This window comes from Podarcis gaigeae (genome assembly GCF_964106915.1).
Source record: "Podarcis gaigeae genome assembly, chromosome: 12".
Lineage (NCBI taxonomy): Eukaryota > Metazoa > Chordata > Lepidosauria > Squamata > Lacertidae > Podarcis > Podarcis gaigeae.
In genome coordinates this window covers 60,207,175-60,234,301 of record NC_139688.1, presented here as the reverse complement: position 1 = coordinate 60,234,301, position 27,127 = coordinate 60,207,175, and the positions used below count along the sequence as shown (strand labels likewise).

Here is a 27,127-nt window from a genome sequence, read left to right as displayed (position 1 = left end):
TTCTGTGTTTTTGTTTGTATTTCTGATGTGTGTGTTTGTTGGTTTTTTGTGATTTTAGTTAATTTTATTGTTGTTAATTTTTGTAAAACTCAATAAAATATCATTTAAAAAAAAAACAAAAAACTGAGAAGTTTTCTAGCCTGACTCCCTGCTCAGCACAGGAGGACTTGAACGCTTTTAGCTGTGACCAAGGGACATGTGGTGGTAGGTACAGAGTCCCATTTCAATACTCCAAATAAGACACTTTCCTTTAATGTATCTCTGCCGTGTGGCTGTTCAATGAACCAACTAGTATGTAAGTCAACTCTGCTCTTTAGTTAGGAATCAGACCCATCTCCCATAGCAGAGCCAGCATCAAGGATCTGCATGGTCAGGCACCTGCTGAGGAACCACACCTCCTTGAGGGACCCACTGAGCCTACTCCTCTGCTTCCCCCTTGCATCCTGCTTGCTTCTTTTCTCACTTCTCACTTCTCTCACACACAGGAAACAGTAGTGGCGAGAAAGAGTTGCCACTGCCCACTTGCTCATTGGCCCTGAGCTGCTATCAATGAAGGGGAAGGTGAGCAACAGCAGCAGTGGCAGATGATAATGGCAGGGAGGAGACTGACTCACTGAGGGAGGAGGACCCACCCAGGCTGACTTGAAGGACTCTCCTTCCTTGGAGGTTTTTAAGCAGAGGCTGGATGGTCACCTGTCATGGATGCTTTAGTTGAGATTCCTGCATTGCAGGGGGATGGATCTGACACTCCCTTAGAACCCTGAAACTGGAAGAAGAAATCGTTCCTAACGTTTTATAACTTAGCAAAACACCAGACTTTATTTTAAAAAACAAAACAGAAATCTTTTGTGAGAATTAATCCCCTAAGCAAAAGAGCCAATGTAAAGCCATATTCTCATTAAAAACGACAGCAGAACAATTTCAGTTTGATGTCTCTCTATGCACTGGATTAATAGAGGCTTCCAGCTCTTTACATTTCCAAATTGCCATGAAATCTTTCATCACCCCCAAATTCATTTCTTCCTCTTTAATCAGCACTATTAAATAAAGAATAGAAACAAACTCCCAGAGAATATTGAGTTAGCTGTATAAATAACAGCCTATATTTGTAAATAGTACTTTTCTTCTTTGGGAAGCGGCCTCTCTTTTATGCCACCCTTTGAACTCTAGCAGAATGTCAAACATGCCACTGCACTTTGCCCAAGTCTGAAAGCTACTGAGTACTGTGCTTGTCTTTGTGGGTTTGCTTAAATAAAGGATTAGCAAGGACATTCTTTTCACCTCCTACATGTTGACTTGAAACCATTGTTGCTGTTTCTTGATAAGTTTTATTTTTTGGCTCAGCTGACGGTTCTGTTTATTTCTGGTTGTTGCAGTTTTGTGGCATCTGCAAGGTTTAAATTCATGGCTCTGGTGTCTCTTAAGGGGCTGAAGAAGTGCTGCAACTCAGTGGCAGAGAAACTGCCTTGCATGTAAATGCTCCCAGGTTCAATCTCTGGCATCTCCAAGTGGTGTTGGGAAGGATTCACAGCCTCAAACCCTGGAGAGATGCTGCTGGTCAGTGGAGATGACATTGTGCTAAATAGGTTGTTGGTCTGACTCAGTATAAAGCAGATCCTGGTGTTCCTTATGCCCATAGATGCTTAAATCAGAATTAGCCAAAATTTCAGCAGATTGAGGACTCTTTTGGAAGGAGTCCAGAGGACTCTTTTGGAAGGAGTCCAGAGGAGTCCAGAAACTGAACGTGGGCTGTGTGCATGTGTGTGTGAGAGAGGGCAGGCATGAAGGGAGGAGATCTGTGCATGTACCACATACACCCACTGGAAATCCACACACTGGACACTGATGGGGAGCTGGTGGTGGCGGTGTGGAAATGTGCATTTCAGCCCTTTAAGCAACCGCTGCTACTTGGTAAGAGTTGGGTGCTTTGGCAAACAGACAGTCTATACATGCTCAGAAACATTTAGGGAGGTGTGCAGTGTTCCCCTAGTGCAAATTGTGTAATCAGTATTCCTCAGGGGCATGTGCATGCTAGGAGGATCAATATCTGTAAATTGCATTCAAATCTACCAGGAGATGGTGTTCTGTGCATTAATATGCCCTATTAAGTTTCTGGACTGAGCCCTGGCTCAAATTAAGCCTGAGTCTGTGATAGAACAGATTTCCTCATGAAACTGTTAGCCCAGCTCCCCAGGGGAGTGTTTCTAGACAAGTTTGATGCCTTTAGTTTTCTCAGATAATCCAAATACAAATTGCTAGCTAAAATAAGCCTACACTTTGTAGTAGAAATCACATTGTCAGATTCTTACCAGATTCTATCCCCACAATCAAAAATGATTAATGCTGGTAGTGCTATACAAAGATAACCAAGCTCTAAGTAGGTGGCATCATATCATGATGAAAGGTACATAGATTGAGCTTCACCATTCAAGACAATATAAAACTAAAAGCAATTTCCTTCTCCAGCCAGGATGGGGGGGGGGGGGGTGGTGGATTAAACCTCATGGCTGAACATCCTTCATAATGAAGATAATGCTTACCAGTGGTGTTTTGAACACAGCAAACCTTTAAACAACTTGGGAGAAATGACCTTAGAATTCATGATAGAGAATATCTTGCTATGTAGCAAAACTCAAATATTCATTACATGGCTCAGTTTTGTAAACTTCAGTCATGAACTGAAGTTCTGTTGCTGAGATTCTCAAGCCAAAAGTCTCCTTAAATACTCTGACCCTCCAATTGCCAAGAATTAGGTAGTCCTCCTGATGGCCTGGCAATGCCTCTATATTGCCTTTGGCAGTAGTACATGTGAAAAGGATCTCAGGGATGTAGTCAGTCACAAGCTGAACTTGAGTCAGAAGCTGAGAGGGTGGGTGTGGGGAGGCAAATGTGACTTTAGGCTGCTTTAGAAGAATGTAGTTTCCAAGATACAAGAAACAAAAGCTCCACGTCATTTTGCACTAGTCAGACCTCCTCTGCCAGGAGTCAGTCCAGTTCTGGGTGTTACAGTTTAAGAAAGAAGTAGTCAAATTGGAACATTTTCAGAGAAAGACAACAGAGATGGGCCATGGTGCAGAAAGCAACCCCTAGAGGGCAAAGGTTGAAGGAACTGAACATGCTGAGCCTGGAGAACAGAAGTCTTGTTCTTTTGAAAAGTTAGTTAATATAATGATAATGATGACATAAATGGAAACCACAGCATTGAATATACCAGCATGAAATTGTTCTCAAAATCTGGCAGCTTTCATATCAGGCTTCAAGTTCTACATTCCTTGCCATCGCAAAAAGCCGGTGCTCGTTATATTATGGGTGATACTGTTGCTTTTTGGCCATCTCCAGGGCCTGGGGGCTTCTACAAAAAAAACCCAAAACGGCTTATTGGGTTGCCTGAGCCTGTTGTTGTGTATTCTAGTTAGTTGCACTCTACAGAATACACACTATTGCACAAAATACACACTGCTGATCTACAACCACCCTATCTTCACTCTGAGATATATTTTACCCACATGAGGTTTTTCTGCCACCACCAGGAATATTTGCAGTCAACCTGTGGCAAGATCTGCATGGAGCTCTGGGCTGATTTATGCAGTATCAGAGCAGGGACAGCCTTCAGGTGCTTGCAGGCTGGGTCCAGGATTCAAGGTGGCCTGATTATTATAAATATTATTAGCCAGGTATGGTCAAATTTCCCCATACAACTTCACTCATCAGCCATATATACACATTTCATGGTTTTGTGTGTGGCTTGTGTGTGTCTCTATGCCAGAGTGCTTGTGCTCCATAACCGAGAAGTCCTTACGGCAAGATCATTCCAACTTCATTACACGTCCTGATCACTGAGGCCACTCTGAGAACACAATACAGATAACAGCCAAGTGAAGGAGAAGCCTGGTGTCTCCTCCGCAACAAATTCTCAGGGCTGGGGGACTGCAGCAGACCACCTCGCTTCATAGCAAGTAGTGGGACAGGACTGGCTCTATGAGACCACTTGATCACCAATGTGGGTGATTAGCAGCCAAACCTAACAAAAGGGTATTCCTAGGAGTTAACCTGAGAAGGGGCTAAGTACCACAGAGCTGTATTGCTGATAAACAGATACTCAGACCATAGAAATACAATTGGAAGAGAGGGCTCTGTGTACTTCCTGCTCCTCTCTTTTTCTGTGATCATCCATGAGGGTGCAGCTGCAGCTCAAAGAACATGCCTGAAGCTGTTTATACTACAATCAGATGCCAAGGATGGGATTTTGAAACTGTTCAACCACACACATGGGCACCTGGAGAGATAAATTGCAATTAATATATATAACCCATCCCACAATCAGGACAAGGAAAGTCAAGGCTGTACTGCATCTTCCTCTCATCAACAACCACAGTGGTACAGGAAGCAGAAATCCCCTCCATAATCCACAGATATATTTGCCCTGCTTGGCATAGTTCATACCTTCTCTGAGTTATTCAAGCCCCTTCGCCACGGCAAGGCAGTGATCCATGAAGGGGAAGATTGCATCCCAGTATAGCTCTTGCCACTCTTTTGTTGACTATGAGGGCCACTCCATTTCTTTTACGGGATTCTTGCCCACAGTAGTAGATATGATGGTCATCCAAACTAAATTCGCCCATTCCCGTCCATTTTAGTTCACTGATGCCCAGGATGTCAATATTTATTCTTGCCATCTCATTTTTGACCACATCCACCTTACCAAGGTTCATGGTTCTTACATTCCAGGTTCCTATGCAATATTTTTCTTTACAGCATTGGACTGAAGGAGACTCTTGAGAGTCCCACGGACTGCAAGAAGATCAAACCTATCCATTATTAAGGAAATCAGCCCTGAGTGCTCACTGGAAGGACAGATCCTGAAGCTGAGACTCCAATACTTTGGCCACCTCATGAGAAGAGAAGACTCCCTGGAAAAGACCCTGATGTTGGGAAAGATGGAGGGCACAAGGAGAAGGGGACGTCAGAGGACGAGATGGTTGGATAGTGTTCTTGAAGCTACCAGCATGAGTTCGACTAAACTGCAGGAGGCAGTGCAAGACAGAAGTGCCTGGCGTGTTCTGGTCCATGGGGTCACAAAGAGTCGGACACGACTAAACAACTAAACAACAACAACAATTTGCCCTAGTTTCTCAGTATCTGAGAAATCCCATGAAAATGATATGGTAATATAGCTGTTGTTCTCTCTTAACACCCGTACTATCATTCTGTATTACTAACACATAAAGCCTTGCTACTGCCAGTGACATTATCATAGGACCCAATTTTGTAGTATTCCATGTATCTTGGTCATAGTTCAGTATACACAGAGAGAGAAACACACATCTCAGCAAATTTTTAAGTGGTTTGCTGAACAGAGTGGGGTGCTGAACTGGGCCTTAGGATGCAGCAACACTTAATAGCCTTTGAATGATTTTTTAAGTTACATTTCTCTCTGCATGTATTTCAATTATTAATGGGGGGGGCAGAAAATCAATGCCTGAATATGTTTACCAATAAAAGTATAATCCACCCAAGCAAAGCTATAATTCATATTACAGCTTCCTTGCACATAACCATATTGACTCCCATCACAACATCTCTTCAGAAATAACTGCAGATTCAACACACTATAGATCAGGATCATGCATCATTTCCATATACTTGGGTAATATATGATAATGTTATTAGATAACTATTAGCAAGCTCATTATCAGACATACCTATGTTTTGCTAGAGAAATCCATTTTTAGAGCATGCACAGTCAAAAGGAAAATATTGTACTGTATTTCTTATCCACTCAATTTTGTATCCTTGCTTCTTGCTTCTCAGTTTAGAAAGCCATAGACTTGGCTGAGTTTCATAATATGCATAGGCAGATTAGCCTCTCTATGATGTTCTGCTGTAGAGAGGCACTTGCCTGTGGCGGTGTTATGTACTGAGTTGAATAGGATCCAACATCTGATTGGTCCTAGAACAATAGGATTCAGAATGCAGCAGTCTGATTGGTCCTAGAACAATGCAGCAATATGATTGGTTGGCAGGAACCACCCAATCATGCTCCAGATATAAGTGAATCCACAACCTGATTGGCTTACAGTAGAATTCCAGAATTAGCCAATCATGTGCAACCCATTGTGTAAATAATGTATATAAAGCAGATACTTTGAGGGGACATTCATTCATTCCTCCTCACCACTATGAGCTGAATAAAGAGCATGAAATCACTTTGCGACTCTGAGTATATTTCAGGCACACTAGCACTCCCACTCTCTATGGTCTCTCTTATTTTTATCTCCCTCCCTACCCCCCCTCCACCGCCAGGGTCTTTCAACGCCAACGTCATTGGGAGCGGATGCTGGGGGTGGGGGCACACAATGCTCCGCCTCCTCCTTCTCCTCAGAATTGTTGTGAGAGGAGGAGAGTGAGCACTAAGGTTGAGCCTCACGGACCTCTGTCACTCCAGGAAGAAGGAGGCCATGCCGCAGCCCTCGTTAGCCACTGCCCGTCAGTGCAAAGCTGAGAGGCAGAGGCTCTTGCAGCTGCTGCCCACCTCCTCCCAGGGCTCTGTTCTCCACATTTCTGTACATTTTACCTCAGGTGATGGAGCAGTGGGCCCGCAGGTGGCGTGGCCTCTTTGCCCTCCTCCTCCACAGGTGCCCGCTCTGGCTGGCCACTGTCCTTTTCCTGCTGGGTCTGGCAGTGGCCAGAGCTGGAGTGGCTGCCAAGGCGAAGATGTGTGACAAGTCATGTGCCAACAAAGGGTGCTGCCAGGCCAGCACCAACCAGTGTGAGTGCCCACCCAGATGGATTGGCAACCAGTGCCAGCGCTGCAGGGGCCACTTCCAGAGGGTGAAGGGGTGCAGAGGCAGCCCCAGAGGTAGCAGGGAGGAGGGGCAAGGACGTCATCAGGGGCTCATCGGCTGTACAGGCCCCTGCCTTCTCAGTGCTGGTTGGGCCAGCCTTGAGGGTAATCTCAGACCAACCTACCTCTCATTTGGTTAAATGAGCCAAAAAGGCATTGCTACTTTCTTGGCCTGTTAAATTAGCAGGTGTGTGGCATCTAGTTAGCTTCCTTTCCCTAGAAGCAGGGAGACAGTGGGCAGCTGTGGGTTTCTTCTAATAACGTCAGTGTGGAAAAGGGGCATTCTGGACGCTTTTCTCAGAAGTGCTGTTTTTGTTTTGGGGGTGGGCACTGGAATGAAGTGCTGTTGATGTGGTTCATCTGGGGATACAGTCAGGCATTTAAAAAAACATAGTGGGGAATCTCTAGTACAAAAAGGACAAAGTAAAGAATTATAGCTCAATGGGATGTGCCCAATTCTGCAGCTCTGCTCACAAAACATTAAAATGAGAGTCTCCATAGCGACCCATAGTTAAAAGCAGAAGTCGAAAAATTTGTCCTCTTTTTTGCTCTTTGGAATATGGCAACCCCACTGGTCCCCCACTGCAGTGCAGAGAGCCTTCAACCAGCCTGCCCAAGATGGATTCCAGCTCTTCCTCCTCCTTATTCTTCCCAGCCAGACTTCCAAATCACCAAACTCTAGTCACACCTCAGGGCAAGGGGGGAGGAGTTCTCTTGTATTGTTAATGTCCATCAATTTTTATTTTGATAGCCATAGGTCAGCCAGGTTGTTTTGCATAAGATAGTCCAGGAACTTTTCTCAGCTTGCATTCACCCTTGATATCCCAAATAACCAAAATCCTAGCATTTATTAATTTATAGGGTTTATAAATTCTTAAATCTATAACACCATATATGTACATGCACACACACACACACACACACACACACACACAAATATGACAATACTCTAGAAAAGCAACAGATCTGCAATATTTATATGGGCTAGAGAAAGGATAAAAACAGCTTCTCCATGGTCTGCCATAAAAACTTACAGTATAGGGAACTCTGACCTCTGACTTGTCCAGTATCTTCGTTTAGTCTTTATTGAAATTCACAAAAAACAGAATCCTGAAACATCCCTAGACTCATGGTGCACACAATGATCTCCAAAGCCTTCTTTACTGCCATTATTTTCTCATCCTTTTGATGATTACACTGTGTAATAACATATGCCCAGGATATATAGTGCTACTAGGTTGTGCCAAACATTTGCCCATTTCAGTGTCAGAACCCAAAATAGGGCAGGGGATTAAATATTTCCCCAAATCCCCCCAAACCCTTGTCAATTATTACCCTGCATATATTATATGCTTTCTATTTCAGTGCAACTAATAATAATATTAATAATAATAATAATAATAATAATAATAATAATAATAGAAAGTGGAAGAGCTATTCAGCACTGCCAAACAAAGTCATGAAATGTGCTTCCTTCCCCTTTGGCTCAGTTACATACTCACTCTGATCTCAATACTATGAAGGATGAAAATATTGTACTCTGAATTATCACTGCTAACATGTGATAACACTGCTACAGCATGACTGTAGTCTTTGTAGTTGCACTGATGAAATTTATAGGCATGACTGTGTGGAATTTATATTTTCTATCCTTGACATTTGATATACATGTTAATAAACTGTGGACAGTACCTTATTAGGCAAGCTTACTATTATTTGACTTAGGTAAGAGCTTATGTTGTTGCAGTTGTTTTGATTGTTATGATACCTTTGGGAACAAACTGAAAACTAATACCAAGAGGAACAGATTCTAATTCAGAGTTGAACACTGACACAATAAACTATGGTTTGAAACTAGCTGTATCTCTGGCACTTAAAGCCAATTTATATTACCAGAAAAATGTTGGTAGTGAAAGCAGGTAAAACATAGTCCCAAAAGGAGTGTTGGTACTTACTTAACTGCCTTCCACTGTAGAAAAATATAAGCTATGTGCAGTGTCTTTCCATACAGTATACAAACAATCGATATTTTTGGTGTTATTACTGTCAGGAGAGATTCTGAAGCTTTAAAGATTATATGATAAAAGTGTCTTAGTCAAGCCACAGCAGTCAATTGTGTGCCGTTAAAAACATTACATTACCGTACATAATATATCAACAAGTTCATTTTAGAAAAGGGACAGTTGTGAGGTGGATAGAAACTTGGGAGCCAGAACAGTTATGAGAAGAGGCCTGCAGAATTAGTATTCAGAAGGCTTCCTTGTGAGAAAAGCCAAAGGGTTTTTAAAAGTCCTTTTCAAGGTCCTCATGGGGAACCAAGTATTTGACTGTGGACATAAGTTCAGGAAACTTTCGCTAAAAGCTGATCCATTGACTATGCACTGAACAGAAGGATAATATACACTACTAAATGTGATTTTATTCATAAAGTCATGTAAAGTATAAGAAAGAATTCAAAAAAATCTTACATCTGTGCCATGTTTTGCTCCAGTAAGATCCTGTTTGTAGCGGGCAGTCCTTTAATATTTTCTTATCAAATTACAATGCCACTTTTCATAGCAGCATGCTCAAGGCACTTTATAATAAAAGCATGCATTGAACAATTGGAATTTTTTCCTCAAAAAGCAGCAAAGCCAAGCCAAAATTAGCAACTGTATACAAAATGTAGCGCGCGCACATACACTGTCCTTGGTTCTTTACAGCTAGTTCTGCAGGACACAGGCAGAGAGCGCCTGTATTCCATGTGTGCAGTAGCTTCTCTGTCTGATGGGCATCTGCCCCCCTGTGTGCACATGCATGCTGTGGCAGCAGGGCTGGCTCAAGACATTTCAGCACCTGAGGCAAGCCACAAAAGGATGTCCCCCGCCTGGCCAGGGATAAGGGGTGAGTGAAGATTTACATCAGGAACAAGGGGGGAATAAAGATCTACACTGGGAACAAGGGTTGGAGGAAACTAGTAGCACCTCCTATTGGCTAAGAGGTCAAGGAAGAGGTGGCATGGAGGGAGCAGATCTGGCCTCCAAGTGCCCCACAGCTGTTGCTGCCACCAGGCAATGCATTCCCTGGAGACTAGATCTGCTGCGCCTGTGGATCCTGCCACCCAAAGTAGTTGTCTCACCTTGCCTCATGGGTGAGCCAGCCCTGTGTGGTGGCATGTGGAGGGCAGGGCTATTTAATCGTTCCCTGACTCCCCCAAAGCCCTCTGCATTTTGTTTGTATGTGGTTGAAATGGTTTGTCACCACCACTCTTCAGCTCCCAGAGACCAGACTGGGGTCATGGGAAAGGGACAGATGAAATGCCTCTTACCTTTGGAAGGGTTGCCTCCCCTAGTTTGCTATCTGCAGTGAGTGTCCTGTACTACGATTCCCTTCTGCAAATCTGTTGTGCTAAATTAATAAATACGGCCCCGTCTGCCCAGCTTGTGTGTCTTGCCTTCTTGTTTCCAGGGTGGTTGAAAATGTTTTGAAGTCATTGTAATCTCTGGGTGTGATGTATTTCCCAACTAGCAGAAGAGAAGGCAGCAACTGCATGCATATACTGAAGCCCCTGCAAACAAATATACAGCAATTGCAAGGACACTGTTATTTCATCTCTTGTTCAAATATGCAATTTATTTGCGATCCATGTTTCCTTTCTTCCACATCTCTTGTTCATGTCAGTTTCAGAGGAGCTGGATTATCTGTGCATTATTTTTATTAAATTTTCTGTTTTACAATGTAGAATATTCATTTAAACAACCTTAAAATGTCAATGACTTCCCTTCTTCTCTTTCCATGGTTCATTTTGCATATCATAAATCCCTGCACATTTTACATAAACTAAACAGTAATCCATTATTACGTCCATCAAAACTTGTTTACACTGGAACTTTTTATAATAAATTGCTGTAAGTCCATCCGGCCCCAGTGCTTTCCCCATCTTCATTCTCTGTATTGTCATTTGTACTTCCAGTATTGATATGGGTGGTGGATTATCATGAAGAAATCACAAGTCTGAAGTGTATGCAGACAAGGATGTCACTATTCTCAATGGTGCATTTAAAGAAATGATTTCACAGGGTTTTACATATATATATATATATATATATATATATATATATATATATATATAGAACATTTATACTGTGTTCGGATCCAGTAGGATACCCAAAGCAGCAAACCAACATAACATAACATAACAAAAACATAACAGCAATCACAACATAAAAGTTTAAATCAGACCAGCAGCAAGCACCATCTAAACATCATCCAGCATACAATATCAAATGAAATTAAACAATAAAGGTTAGTGCTATACGAGGAAAGAGAATAAAGAGTTTGTTCATATTGGTCACTCTAATATATAACCATCAGTTTTCTACCAGCTCCTTTCCCAATTGTATTTCTTCCCAGGCACTTACCAATATTGCATTATGATTATGGTTATGGTTATTATCAGCCAAGACAGGCCTTTTTCACAGCCTTACAACTTAATACACATGATACAAAAAGAAAAAAGAATGGTGAGTGGATAAACAGCACAGAGAAGGTTCAAAGTTTAATCTTTGGATAAAAGAACCACAGCTAGCAAGATAAGAAAAACCTCTGGCCTGAGATCTTGCAGAATTGCTATTGGTAATTGTAAGCATTGGGTGGGTTTGCATGACACAATAACCAAAACTATGGCTTCACAGGACTGCAAATGTTCAGGATCCCCAAAAGGGGCTCACAGCTGCTTTGCTCCTCCCCAAGCCCTTTTTATGCCACACTACACTGAGCTAAGCCGAGGTTTGGCTCAGCAGGTCATCTGAACCAGAACTTATGGTTAAGCTTTCTCCTTGTTAACCACAAGATATATTGAAGAACAGGCCTTGGCTACAGTTTGTGGTTAGTGAATGACTGCCCTGAGACCTGTGGGTACAGGGTGGTATACAAATTCAATCAATCAATCAATCAATCAATCAATAAACAGCTTAGCCACCAGTCTAGCTGGGACAAGACACAAACTTGGCTTAACTCAGCATAGCATGGCAGTAAAAGGGACTAGGGTGCAGAAAAGAGGCTCCAAGCTCCTCTGTCGGAGACCACACATTTGCACAGTCTCCCTAAGTCAATTACTGAGTTGGGTGGAATTAAAACTCATTATCAGGCAGTTTTGTATGTTCATGTGTGTTGGCAGTCTATAGAGATGTGTGACCAGTAATGAGATATGCCACTCTGTTCAATGTATATGGAATCTAGATCTTCCCAAGAGAACACAGAATAGGCTCCTGCCCAGGCATTTAAGGCAGGAACATATACACAGTTTATCACTCCAAGTCTTCACATAGTGCCATTTCTGGAATATTTCTAAGCATTTTCAGAAACTGAACATGACACATGATGCTTTACAAGGATTCTCCAAGGCCTGAGCTGAAATGGCTAAGGAACTCCTCAAGGAAAATTTGTTCTCCTGTGAACCAGAAGTCAGATGCAAGTGTAGCTGTAGCTTTTGGCTTTTGATTCGAACATTAAATATTGTTACATTAGTCCCTGTCACAGCAGCTGCTGCTGCTGAAATAGGGTTGTCTGGGCTTCACTGTATTAAGCATATAAGCATGAAGAAAACTTGAGAAAGCTCTGCGAGTCTTTTGGAAATCAAAACACAGGAGGCCAACACTTTGAAATATTGATGGTGATTAGTATTAACCAGATTGGCCATTAGTGCATTGCTTATGATCTGCCAACCGCTTTCGGTAATGACTGTGTTTGCACACACAGGACAACATGAGCAGTCAGTGGAAGTCTCTGCCCAGTGCGTATTGGGCAAAGAGAGCTCAGCAGGGCAATTTTCAACCATGCTGGATACCAACATAACATTAATGTTAGAAACCAAACAGTTACTAGCCTGGCAGTTTTGGGGGTTTTCCCAACGATGGTGCCTTAGGCATATTGTCTTGGCTGCTGCACCCACATGCTAGTTTGTGTGAAGCACAAACAAAACATCCAAACATAAATGAAATACAAATAGGCTGTAGATTGTCAACTGGCCAACGGTTATTTTTCTTTTATTGAAGCACACTATTAAAAGATATATAAATGTAAATGAACTTAAAACCAGTCTGATTCTCCACCCTTGCAGCCAGGTGCATTAAGAAATCCAGAAGAATCGGTACTTAATCTAGCAGCTAGCAAAGGGAAAAGATTTCTACTGTAAGCAGGGCATGGCTAAATATTCTTTCATTTTGAGTTGAGTTGCAAGTAAAAATGAATCTTTTAAGGACAGAAAGAAATGTGAACTGTGAGAATTTCCAGCATGTAAATTCTCCTTCCTTCTCCACTCCTTCCTAGAATTGCAGGGTTTTCTACAGTTGGTAAGACGTAAAAGATCCATTTCTGTATATCACTCACTAAAAAGTAATAATAATACAGTACACGGGAGCAAGGGTTTATTTATTAAAAATAAATTAAAAAATAAAAATCAGATTACCATCCCACGATCTCTCTGAGGGCCATTTGACAATGGAGCCGACTCCCTTGGAAGGCGGTGGTCTCTCCTTCCTTGGAGGCTTTTAAGCAGAGGCTGGTTTGCCGTCTGTCCTGGATGTTTTAGCTGAGATTCCTGCATTGCAGGGGGTTGGACTAGATGGCCCTTGGGATCCCTCCCAACTCTACACTTCTATGATTCTTTGATTCTAGAAGCTTTTATCACCTAACAGATTATTTTCACAATGTCATTATGTAGGACTGTAATAATTACATTATCACCGTTGGCCAATTCACACACACACACAAATCACAAAACAGTGGGTACTTTTCACATTGGGTAATATGTATGGCTGCTGCAGGAAAGTATGGATATTGGCCAGCCAATGTGCACACTGCCCCATTGTCAATGTCCGCTATGCATTGCTAGGAAGCTATGCATTTTTATTTATACATTTGGACAATTTATGTACCACTTACATTTAAGCAACATTCTAAGCATTTTACTGCCTAGGTAGAATATGTTGATCAGGCTGTGGGTTTAATTCCCTGCTCATACTGTCCGTTTCTGTGCATCTTCCATTCCTTTGTATGAATTAGCATCATTACTAATGATGTGTCTGTGTGTCAGTCAACTTATATTACACAGTGTGCATACATGTGCATAATAAAAAGTTTCTCTGCATGTTGGGTTTTTACTCCTGATCAACACAGGGTGATACATTTCACTATCAGCTAAGCTATGGTAACTATCATATTGTTATAGCTTCAATTGCAGTTTCCCAAGTAAGGTGCCTGCTTGGAGCCAACTTCACTCACACATAAACAAGCAGAACTGAGCAGAACCCTGCTGTGAAAGGCAATGGTTCCATAATTAGGTTGCATTAAACTATCTATAGAAAGCTCAAAAAGTGCTCATTTGGTTACATTTATGTACTGAGTAGAAAATATAATTTGCCAAGAAGAGCCCATAAGCAGACACACTGTCTAAGCCTGACTGCATTTGCTTCCTTCTCAGCCTATTCCAAAGTGAGAGTAAAGGAGGGGGAAAGTATTAAATTTTATTTTCCATGTTACTTTTTGTCTTGTGATGACCTCTCCTGGCTAAGCTGTTCATTATCCTTGATGCAAACAGTTAAGAGTCTTCAGATCATTGTTTTTAAACCTTGTCATAAGACCATCAGTAGGTACAGCTGCTTATGGTTGGGTCTGATAAATGTTTCCTTCCAATACGGTACAGTTCACAAGGGATAGAACATTTTATTTACATTGCATTATTATTATGGTATATCTGAAACTCATATTTATTTTAAACTATATAATGGTCATATTGAAATGTGAACGTTTGCTCTTGATGGCCTTTCAACTAATAATAATTATTTTTAGTGAAACGACTTGGCCAAACTGTATGGAAAAATATGTAAAAGTTTAAAAAGAAGTATTTTCAGCTCTCTCTACTAAAAATAATACAAATACTTGGTGCTCTAGTTCTAGCACAATAGAACCAACTATACAGCAATATGTAGTTTCTTGTGTGAAGGAGCAGCTTTCAAAACAGTAACTTGTAGAACGAGTGCAAGTAAACTTTTGGTGTTGCTCTGTCATATTTCACACTCCTTTGTGCATACTTCCACATGAAAATGTGCAGTGACTTCAGCAATTTCCACACACAACCAAAGATAGCCTTGCATTTCCTAGTAAATAGTCCTTTAGTTTAATCTTTCAGCTCCCATTTCAACAGCCATTCAGCAACCTAGCTGGTCATCCCTGCATTTTCAAGGTATTTGTGGGTGGCATCTTCCAGCTGCATTAAAATCAACAGAGTTCTGCCACTGCCTTTGAGGGGCTGTAGATCACCCTCAGAACTCCATATGCAGTAAATAGTCCAGTTTAGTCTTCCAGTTCCCATTTCAACAGCAGGACATTAAGGCAGAAAACTTCAAAAATGCTCAGTAATGGGTGGCTCTGTAATGGGTGACCCTCTCAAAAAACAAACAAACTAATTTCTTTGGCGCAATCAAACTGGACATCAGTTTGCAGATTAATTTCATCTGTCAAAGTCTTACATATCACAGTGTTCAAGTAACATTACCAAATCTGAGAGCAAACTAAACCTCCTTTCTTGCTCCTTCACTGTCACTTGGAAGGATATACCTTTACGATTCTCTGCAGGAATGTTTTTCATGCACTTTTCATTTGCCAGGATGTAATTGGTTTTGTTATAATGGTTCAAGAAAGCAGATGTACTTATATTGCTTGATTTGCTTTATGCAACTATTCATCTGTTAGCAGCCAGTCCCTCTTCTGCCTTCTCCAATACTGGCAACAAGGGATCACAAGGTAATAATAAAAAAATAATTATTGAATCTAGGAAACTAGGAAAGTATAGCTATATGATATCCATATGTTGCATATACAGTAGAGAATGGGGTTTGGTTTTGTTTTCAAAAAAGACAACATGGAAATTTTACTTACAGAAGGTTCTTGTCCAATTTTTTCAAAACAAGCAAATAATGGTTGTATGATGCCTGCATCCAAGCTTGAGTAACATTAAAACAAGTACCACAAATCAGTGCACATGGACAAACTTCTTGCATTGTGATACAACACTAGGAGGTAACACAAACTAGCTACCCTGCAAGTTGATACAGCAACAATGCTATACAGAGACAGTTTAAAAATACGATGCAGGGTACATTTACGTGAACATGAAGAAAAATGTAGAAGGGTTGAGTTTCAATACACCATCTAGAACGGACTGAGCTTGCAGCAGCCAGAGGAAAGGTACAACCAGGTCTTTCTTGACTTCCTGTGGTGTTACACACCACCTTTTACCATTAACTGGAAGACATTCACATTCAGAATCTATATGGGATAAACCATGCACACCAAGCACAAAAAATCCTTATTGGATTGTTTCTGAAAGAGAGCGCGACATTGCTCAAACCAGTTTGCAGTGTGCAATTATTTGGTTCATATACTGAACCATGTTTTTCGTTGTGTCATACATGGTATCTTTCAAATGTATCACAGACATTGGAAAATAATCCCTTGCATTTGGGACTGGATAAATGCCAGTTATTTTCAGGGTTCAACCATGGTATGCAAAGTCTCAAGTGTGGCATATTTCACATAAACATAAATGAAATTTCACCAGATCAAGTGCAAAGTGCATTTACTTAATCATCAAGGAACTGCAAAGAATCTCCAAACTTCAAGGATCTGTTCTGGCATTTCTCCCCTTCTTCCTATAAATAAAGTAGTGCTTTTTATTTTCTAGAACTGAAGATAACAGATGCAAAGGTGCTGAGTCAAATATCAAGAATTGTACATTGGCTATTAAATTTTCAAGATGATTTATTACAAGAACACAGCATGCACTGCCCACACTCCAAAACAAAGAGCAAAACTAGCACACTGAGCCACAGGCGTGCAGCGTCTGCTTTCCAGATCACTGTGAACGTAAAAAGGAAACTGCTGATCTTTGAAGTAAAAGTTGTATATTTGATAACGCTACAACAACCCTCTCTATAGAGTCTGGAGAGGTGGTTAAATACTTCAGTCTGGCATCCGCCAACCAACGCTAAAAGCTTACAGTCATTTTCGACTTTCAATATTTCAAGTTGCCCTTAGCTCAACAGATCTGGCAACAGAGTTAGGACCCTCTCAAAGTGCCCTGGGATGCAACCCTCTCGCCCACCAACTCTTTGCTCATCGTTTACGTAACAAACATCCCTTTCTCAAGAATGAAACACAGAGGCAACGGCTTAGTCCAACTTCACGGATTTTGCTTTGAGAAGGAAAACTTTGTATTTCTTCCTAAATCAAGCCTTCTCCAACCAGATCAGCAGGAAAATCCCGAGTCATAGCGCCCAACGCCCCCTCTTCTGAGCACGCACTAACGCCCCTGGCACTTGAAAGTCAAACCGCTGCCAATCCCACCGAAGAGTGGACAACGAACTTCCGAGAGAGCCCACTAGCAAGCCTAGGTCTAGGTGAGGATCAACAACAACCTCTCTCCAACAGCACCCTCGCCACGGAAATAGTGGACCAGATCCACAAGCCTCCTGCTGTTGCGATGATCGCCCAAAAGAGAGCCACCAGCACCAAACCAGCACCGAATTCGAGCTCCGACTAGGGAATCCGATTCTCCCTCCCGAACCGCCCTGGCCAGTTTAATACAGAAACGAGGTACTCACGGGAGGACGGCAGAGCTGTCCGGGCTCTGCAGCTGATGTTGCTGAAAATCCACAGGAAGAGAGCTGCCCGGCAGCCGGCTCGGAGAACCACCACCATCCTGTGCTTCCAGACTCCTCGTTAGTCCAAGGCGCCAGGTGCAGAAGAGCCGTCGGATCCTCCTCTCCGTCGGATCTGCCCTCTGCTCGCCGGGGGGAGATCTCTCTCTCTCTCTCTCTCTCTCTCTCTCTCTCTCTCTCTCTCTCTCTCTGTCTCTCCGAATTCAAGTCCCGGGGACTTCGTTTTTCCTTTCCCGGTGGTCCTGCGCCCCCTCTTCGAGGTACTAATGGGAACAGGGGTTTCGAGCGGGGTATCAGGAAGGGAGAGGCGAGGGAAAGCGCCTCTCGCTGCCGGTGCTGGCACCGCTGCAGCGAGCCCTTCCTTGCGCACAGCGGAGGGCTGGCTGCTTCCGGGAGCTTCCCTGCTCGCCTCTCTCTATATACGGCGACGCGGAGCGCTCACGCAGCGCCAACCGGCGAGCCAGCCACGCAGTGGGATCAAGGAGAGCGAAGGAGCGGGAGACCGGGACCCTCCCGGCGCCGCAGAGGAGCTGCCTTAGACGCTCTCGCCTCCTACGTTCATCGCTCGCCAGCAAGAGGAAACGCCGCCGCTGCCGTGGCCACGACTAGCAGCAGAGGCAGCATAACCAGCAACCGAGAGGGAGGGAGGGAGGGAGGGAGGGGGGGAGAGCTCGGTGGGGGGTGGGGTTGGAAAGAGCTGGGATGGGAAAATCCTCCTCTCCCCTCCTTCGGCTTCTCTGCCTTCTCCGGCGGCTCCTCCTCTTCGCCAGGGAAAGAGCCCCCTCTCTGCAACTCTTCGGCACTTGCCTAGTTTCAAAGCAAAAGCAAAAGAAACACCCCCAGCTGCCCCCCTCCGCCCCTGGCCGCGAGCCGGGGCTGCTCCGGAGGGGCTGCTGCCGGGGAAGCGGGAGGCGGCCTCGCTCAGCGATCGGCGGCGCTGTCCGTGGTGCTGAACTTAGAAGCGGAGGCTCGTCGGCCTGCGGGGCGTTTTCCTGCTCCTCGCCTCCTTTCCCCCTTGATCCGTTTCTAAAAGGAAGGGGGTGGGGGGAGGTGGCCCCCTGTTTTGCTGACTTCTCAGGTGTTCCCCCTTCGAAGCGAGATGGTACAGGCTCTCTGTGTTCCAACCTCCTGGGATGCACAAGCGAAGGCAGTCCAGCAAGCAAGTCTTCCGAGCGGTCCTAAGTACTAGAATCAGAATCTCAGCATCCCGGTTGTGAAGCGAGTAAAGAGGACTGCGGAAGGCTCCAATGCAGATGTCCCCCCCCCTTCCCGTTGTGCAATTAGAAGCACACACGCACGCAGAGCGGGCAGGAGGGCGGCAAGGCTGCATTAAAGTAATAGACCTCTTGCCTTCAAGGAACCAGTAATGCAATCAGGCATTATTGTAGCTTTGGTTGGAAAAGGCTTCAAGAAACCCTACTCCCTGCGGCTGCTTCTCTCTCTCTCTCTCTCTCTCTCTCTCTCTCTCTCTCTCTGTCTCTCTCTCTCTCTCTCTCTCTCCCTCCCTCCCTCCCTCCCTCTCCCCCCCCCCCTGCAAGTCTTGAGATGAAAGTTGCTGCATTCTAGAGGAATATTGTCTGCTATTACCATTCATTTGATGTTGGCTGTTTTGGTACATTCATCTCTTATTTTCTAGCTGTTCTTTTGAGTACATGAGGTAAAAAAAATAGTTTATTTAAAGTCTGTAGAATAATACTGATAAAGGAATAAAATATTTCTCAGAAATGTCACTGATTGTATGTTCGCATGTGGTGGGTAAACGGGACTCAGATATTGTCTGTCAGGAAATATTTATTACTAGCAAATTGTAAATTAGTAAACTGATCTTAAAATCGCCACTTCTAACTTAATAACAGTGCAAACTTATACATTTCTACACAGAAATAAGTTCTGTTGAGGTGAGTGGGCATTGTTCCCTGTAAAGTGAGTATAAGATTGCAGACTAAGCTACATCTTCAATATGTGAGATAGTTAGCAGTTAATTTTATTGTAAAGAAGCACTGAAAACTATGCATTAAGATGAATGCTGAAAAACAAATGACAACTGAAAGCAATGACATACCTGGAATGACCACTGAATGTGATGGGAAGCTAACTTTAGTGTCTTCTTCATCTTAAGTATTTTTTTATATTGAAGGTGTTTCAACATCAACTTTTAGGCTCAGGGAAGGGGCATCTTCTGAAAGAGTAGTTCACCTTTAAAAATCATGTTTGTGCATAAAACATATGAAGACGTCACTACAGAGCCTGGCCATTGTGTCAATATGGAGAGAAATGCTATACAGTGGTACCTCAGGTTACATACACTTCAGGTTACAGACTCCGCTAACCCAGAAATAGTGCTTCAGGTTAAGAACTTTGCTTCAGGATGAGAACAGAAATCATGCTCCAGCGGCACGGCAGCAGTGGGAGGCCCCATTAGCTAAAGTGGTGCTTCAGGTTAAGAACAGTTTCAGGTTAAGAACGGACCTCCAGAACGAATTAAGTTCTTAACCCGAGGTACCACTGTACTGGGAGAAATGGATACAGGATGTTAAAAGCAGGTGAGCAAGTTGCCTAGCTTTAGCTAATGGAGACTAGCTCACACAATAACTAGGACAAAGCTCAGGTGTAAGGATAGAAACTGACACATACCTCAGAGTATGAAATTTGACAGCTGGCATATAAAATTTGATGGAAACTTTGGGAGTGAGCATATAAAATATTTAAATTTGATATGTCAGCTCCAAATGCTTCCGCCATATGTAAGCAAGATCTAGAAATGGAAGATTGGGTGAAGTTATGCAGCTAGGAGTGAGCCTCATTATCTGTGATCAGGGCTGCCAAAAGGATTTCGCTTTGCATCCCACACCCCCTGCCTGCAATCTATTGACAAGAACTGCTGCTTATGTACATATATTAACGTAGCTAACATGGCTGTTGCAAATGTAAAAGGCGAGAGGAGAGAAAACAGTATGTAGACTTGAGTTCCTGGGTGGAAAAGCAAGGTGCAAGTACATGTGACATAGCCCATAGTTAAAATATGGAATACACTCCCACAAGAAATAGACTGGAAAGAGAAGCTGCTGAACTGCAACTTATCACCAAACTGAAAACCATGGAGACACCTGGTCTGAACAAAGACCTTGGATTCTTATCTCATTATACATGACAAAGCCATTTTTCACCTTCTCACCCCTTGCTTTTTCCTGTAAGACCTATTGCAGTCGTTAAGAGTCGTCAACAGGCTCATCACAGCTATCTGCCAATCACCCATTCCCACCACCCTTCTGAGTAATACCCCTCCCCACCTTCTCACTATATAGAAGGGTCTGGAAACTTCTGTTTCAGTGTATCTGAAGAAGTGTGCATGCACACGAAAGCTCATACCAAGAACTAACTTAGTTGGTCTTTAAGGTGCTACTGGAAGGAAAAAAAATTTTGTTTTGACTATGGCAGACCAACACGGCTACCTATCTGTAACTCCCACAAGAGGCAGTAATGGCTGCCACAGTGGATAGCTTTAAAAGAGAATTGGACAAATTCATGGAGGATAAGGCAATTGAGGGTTATGCTCTGCCTCCATGTTCAGAAGCTATATGCTTCTGGATACCAGTTGTTTGAAACTGCAGGAGAGGAGTGTGTTCTTGTGCTTAGGTCCTGCTTATGGCCTTCTAATGGGCATCTGGAAGGCCATGGTGAGAACAGAGTGCTGTACTAGGGAGCCGTAGAGCGGATCCAGCAGGCTCATGTTCCTATGTAATGATTTATTTATTTATCACAAATCTTGTAATGAAAGCTAAAAAAAAGCAGGCTCCTTGCTTATATATTTCATTGTCATTATGTTTACATGGAAAAAAGGGAAAAAAAGCCAAACCAAAAGATTGCTAATGCTGATAAATAAGAAGCAAAAAATACCAGCATGTGCAGTTTCTGAACTTTGGTGTCTGAAGCACCAGTCCTCAGGCTAGCCTACCTCATCGGGCTGTCATAAATGAGCTGCATCCTGAGACAGGATTGAGAAGGAGGGAAATCTGCTGCTCACTGCATACACAGGAGGCAGCACTCGCAGAAAGCAGTGGTGTCCCTGAATGTTCTTATGATGGAGAATAAACCACAGGACTGGGGCCACTGCTGAAGTGATGGCAAGGCCTGTTCCTCAGCAGTCCAATCCCCAACCTGGGTATACTGCAAATGGCTGTGGATTGTGTGCACTGAGTTCTCCACAGCGACCTGTGCAATATAAAGACCCTCCTTCTACAAACCCCTGCCCATCATTTTGCTAGTAAGCAAATTCTGAAGAATGAGTCACTTATAAAAATTATCTTTGAAGAGAAAGGGGTGGTTTGTTCTGGGAGTCTGCTCAGGAAAAATGAATCACTTTTCCACCCCAAGAGAGACATGCTTTTGTACATCCCTAAGGAAATTGTTGTTTTCCCCCAAGGCCTAAACACATGAACTGTTTATATAGACTGTCATTTTTTGCTTGCCCACTATAGTTAAAAAAGACAGAGAAAGTACCTTTACAGGAAAGAACCATAATCTCCTTGCATTGTCATATCCCTGAAAAGGGTTGACAGCATGGATCCAGACTTGCTCATTTTCAGTGTTCCAGTCAAGAGGATGACCCTGACTCAAGCAGCTTCAGTGTTCATTTTCACAGTGTTCAATCATGACCTATCAGCATCTATTGAGACAGGTTTATACAGCAATGTCTTTCTCTGTCCTGCTGTTTTGTGCATTTTGGCATGACGCTATTTTAAAAACCTATAATTAAAGTACTCTGATTCACAGAGATGCTCGAGCTTTTTGTAGACTACTTCAAGTAGACTACTTTTCAGTAGTGAATTTTTTTAAAAAAAAAATCTGCACACGTGGTAATGTTGCAAATATGTTCTAGAACTCAGTGAGTGTTAAGTGCCCTTCAGTTATCAGACTGTTGGTCCCAGTCACATGCTGCCTGTGTACTGGAGGCACCTGCCAAAAATGCATAGGCTCTCCTCACACATTGTTACTCAAGTGGAAATTAATGACTAAAGGGTGAAGTCTACCTATACTAAATGAAGAAGCACAGAAAAGCAACTTGCTTTTCATATTCAAATAATACAACACAACCTTATTTATCTGAATCATTACAAAATATTTATTTTTTATTCCCTATTGACCTCAATATTTTTAATGATAGTTGTTAGCATGTTCAATGCAGAAAAGACAATGAATTCATTAACTGCATCTACTCCCCAAGGATACCTTCAGCTCAGCCATTGTTGTTTCATTTTATAAAGGACAACTTAAGGTTAAAATGCAGTTGCTTGCTTGCTGAAGGCCCTCAGGACTGCTTCTGTTATTAAAGTGAAGTCACTGTATACTTTCTAAAAAAATAATTTTTAATGCAATGGAACTTTATATAAAACTTGTGGCGGGGAGGTGTAGGAACTCTTCTCTTGCTGCTTGGCATGCCTTGACCTTTGACTCAGGCAAAGTTCCAAACAACTCTCTTTTCCTCAATATACGGTACTCTCTAAAGCCTATCTTTCCCATGAAGCCTTTGGCATAAACTTTCAGTTCAGCTGTAAAGAGGGGCCCCTACAGATGTCCTGGCTCATAATGCTATTGAGACACGAACACACTGTTAATACCATTTGGGCCTGCAATTAGCGCATGTCCCAAAGTTTCTTGCTAAAATCATGTAACTTCTCATGCCACAAATGTTCTGGGTACTGTTGTTGTGCTATAGCGCAAGAGTGCCCCTCCAGGTGACAATAATGTGATAATGATGGGGAAGCATCTCATAGGGTGAAATGATGTCTAGGTGGTCTAGATTCTAGAATAAATCCACCAACAATGCACTATTGTTGCATCAGTGACATATTGCAGAATAATAATAAAATAATAAATAAATAATAAACCTTTATTGTCACTACACCACCTGTATAAAGTGAAATTAAACGAGCCCCCTCCCCCCCAATTAGTCTTGTTCACACTCTGTGTGCTTGTTGGAAGTTAATTGCACCACTATTTTTTTCCATTCAGCAGCCCAACAGCCCACAGATAAAAACTGTTCTTTAACCTGTTGGTGCGGCTGACTATACCTCTGTATCTCCTGCCCAAAGGTAGGGGATTAAAGAGGTGCTGGCTGGGGTGTGAGTCATCCCTGGGGATTTCCCTTGCTCTCCTGAGGCAGCAGTCTACCGCGATATCATCTAGCAAACTCAGGGAACAGCCCATGATATAATGTTCTGTGTTCACCACCCTCTGTAGGGACTTCCTGTCTGTGGCTATCAAACCAGCATACCATGCTGTAATACAGTATGAAAAGACACTTTCTATTGTGGGCCAGTAGAAAGAGATAATCAATTTTTGTTTGACATTGAATACACCCCAACCAACCCCTCTCCCACAAAGCACAACTTTGGAGGGTCCCCAAGGCTAAATGCATGTAACTGCACTTGAAATCCACTATGTGCTCACACTGAAATTAAGATACGTCTAAGTCTGCAGCGTGGGGGGGCAGTTGCTTTGCTTATGAAACTTCATGAATATTGCTATATCTTTGCCTAGAACACTAGAGAGGGCCTCCTCTGTGGCTTTGAAAAGACTGTGGAACTCCAAGGCCAAGGAAGGTCCAGCTTGTCCCCTCCCTGAATGTCCTTTGCCATATTTGATTCCAGTGAGCATATGACAAGTCAAGTTGTTAGGGTTTTTGTTTTTTAGTTCCTTGAATTTATTGGTAAAGTTTTTAGGCTTCCTAGAATTACTGTAATGCTTATTTACCTGCTGGGTTTGTCTGTTCAATTGCTTGATATTTTTACTATTGCTTTATTTTTGCATTTTGTCTTAAGATATTTGGAATTGCCTGTATTAAAACAGAAAGGCAGGATATAAATTGTAACCACAATAATATAAGTAGTAGTAGTAGTAGTAGTAGTAGTAGTAGTAAATATGTTTTTAAGCAATTCTTGTTTTTATCTGTAAGCCACGTTGCGTTTTGTCGGGGAAAAGGCTGTGTGTGACAACAACAACAACAATAACCTGATATTTCTCAGAGTGAAAATCTATTTACATTGTCCATGCACAAATGTTAATTGGCATTGGATCAAATGCAGAAAGGATAAAAATGTTTGGTCTGAGACAGGAATATTGGAAGACTCCATAAAAAAACTGGTCTGTCAAACATATTCCATTCATCTGCCATTTTGACACACACACACACAATTGCATCACAGACTTTTTCTCTCAATACTTTTTTACTCAGTTCTCTTACTTCTGAGTTGCAGTAAGAGATCCTACTTCTAGACAGCTTTGTAATAGTCCATCAAACACTTCAGTGACTCTGACTTTCAGGTGCAACAAGACTCTTTTTAGTATTTGTTGCAAAAGACAACAGGGATAACCCTCTGGAGATTCATTAACTTTGAAACAGAACATTCAGGGAAGATAACTGATTTGTAAATATCTGTTGATGGCTGAGAAATATTTGCCTATCACACACTATGATATACATAAAATATGTATATTTCTATATCAGTGGGTGACAAAATGGAAAAAAGACCTGTACGGAATAAACCAATTGCAGTGGCATGGGAAATGCCTGACAAAAGAGTAAATAAATGTCAAAATGGCTTGTAACACATTTACAAATCTGTAGCCTGAGAGTACCCGGTGCTGTGACATGGGTGTAGACCTGATCGGTGCCTGAATGGGTTCCAATCTAAGCTACTCTGAGCTTTCTAATTGAATAACAGATGGAAGAATATGTAAAAACCAACTTCAATGCCTCTTCTGAAAATTACTGTAATGACATCCTAGAAGTCTCAAAAAGAGAAGAAACAAATGTAAATTTGTATGCTCAGTACTTGGGATTAGAAGCTTATCCAAGAAGCACATTGGATTTATTGAAACACTTGAAATCATCATAGGTCTTGGATTTTTTAAAAACAGTATCTCATCTCTGCTTCTTTGAAAATTGATGCTAACCTATATTGGTTCATTAGTAATCAGTTGCTAGTAGAGGCTAAAATACTTAGGTAAATAGTGCCAATTTATTCCATTAGAATATCATGTCACTATGACCTCTGATGCAACTCACTAATTGCTTTCCTTTATTTTCATATTTCATTGTAGGTCTTTCTTAGTCAACAGATGTTCTCTAATGTAATGGGAATCTGAATATATGAATAATAACCAATATTGAGTGTGTGCACTTCAATCAATCTGCATTAATTCCACCTATTCTCATGTGTTAAAGATCTCCAACCTGTATTAGTTTGTCTTGTAACCTCTGGAAGAATTTTACTTAGCTTACTACCACTCAAATTAATTATAATCTATTGACTTTAGAAGGGATTGACCTTTCTGGGTTTGCAATCTATGACTGCAATCCTAACCATGTCAACTCAGGAGTAAATCCCATTTTTTGTTTGCAAAATTTGTCATTATGTATTTCAAACCTATTTAACCTATTGCAGCTTCATTAAAATAAGGGCATCTTTGGAGAGTTAGTTGTGTAGAAGAGATTCCAAATCTAAACTTTCAGTATGGAAGGCATGACAAAGGATAGGATTTCAGATTATTTGCCTTTATCTTGTCCAACAGTGACCCTGTGCCACCATTCATGAAAATTGCTATACTTGAACAGTAATCCCCACCCCACCCCAAGATGCCTTCTCCTTTTCACACACTCAGACCATGCAATCCCTGGTGCCCGATAGAACCCAACACACTTCAACATATTAAGCAAACAGTCTGTGAGCACCTAGAAAGGAATGCTGTGATCACAAAGAGTCAGCATGGATTTCTGAAAAATAAGTCACGTCAGACTAACCTGATCTCATTTTTTGACAGAATTACAACCCTGGTAGATGAAGGAAATGCAGTGGATGTAGCCTACCTTGATTTCAGCAAGGCATTTGACGAGGTGCCCCATGATATTCTTGTAAAGAAGCTGGTAAAATGTGGTCTTGACTATGCTACCACTCAGTGGATTTGTAACTGGCTGACTGAACGAACCCAAAGGGTGCTCATCAATGGTTCCTCTTCATCCTGGAGAAGAGTGACTAGTGGGGTGCCACAGGGTTCTGTCTTGGGCCCGGTCTTATTCAACTTCTTTATCAACGACTTGGATGATGGACTCAAGGGCATCCTGATCAAATTTGCATATGACACCAAACTGGGAGGGGTGGCTAACACCCCAGAGGACAGGATCACACTTCAAAACGACCTTGACAGATTAGAGAACTGGGCCAAAACAAACAAGATGAATTTTAATGGGGAGAAATGTAAAGTATTGCACTTGGGCAAAAAAAATGAGAGGCACAAATACAAGATGGGTGACACCTGGCTTGAGAGCAGTACATGTGAAAAGGATCTAGGAGTCTTGGTTGACCACAAACTTGACATGAGCCAACAGTGTGACGCGGCAGCTAAAAAAGCCAATGCAATTCTGGGCTGCATCAGTAGGATTATAGCATCTAGATCAAGGGAAGTAATAGTGCCACTGTATTCTGCTCTGGTCAGACCTCACCTGGAGTACTGTGTCCAGTTCTGGGCACCACAGTTCAAGAAGGACACTGACAAACTGGAACATGTCCAGAGGAGGGCAACC

At 42.3% G+C, this 27,127-nt stretch overlaps 1 protein-coding gene across 2 annotated transcripts in view; it reads right to left on the bottom strand.

Moving 5' to 3' along the window:
- Nucleotides 1-18,763, bottom strand: part of CNTNAP2 (contactin associated protein 2) — a 1,058,844-nt gene extending 1,040,081 nt beyond the window's left edge. For both annotated transcript variants that reach the window (XM_083706252.1, XM_083706253.1), the window contains exon 1: nucleotides 17,488-18,763. In XM_083706252.1, the coding sequence (XP_083562378.1) occupies nucleotides 17,488-17,584 (97 nt within the window). In that variant the 5' untranslated portion in view covers nucleotides 17,585-18,763. The remainder of the gene's footprint in view (nucleotides 1-17,487) is intronic.
- Nucleotides 18,764-27,127: the final 8,364 nt, after the last annotated feature.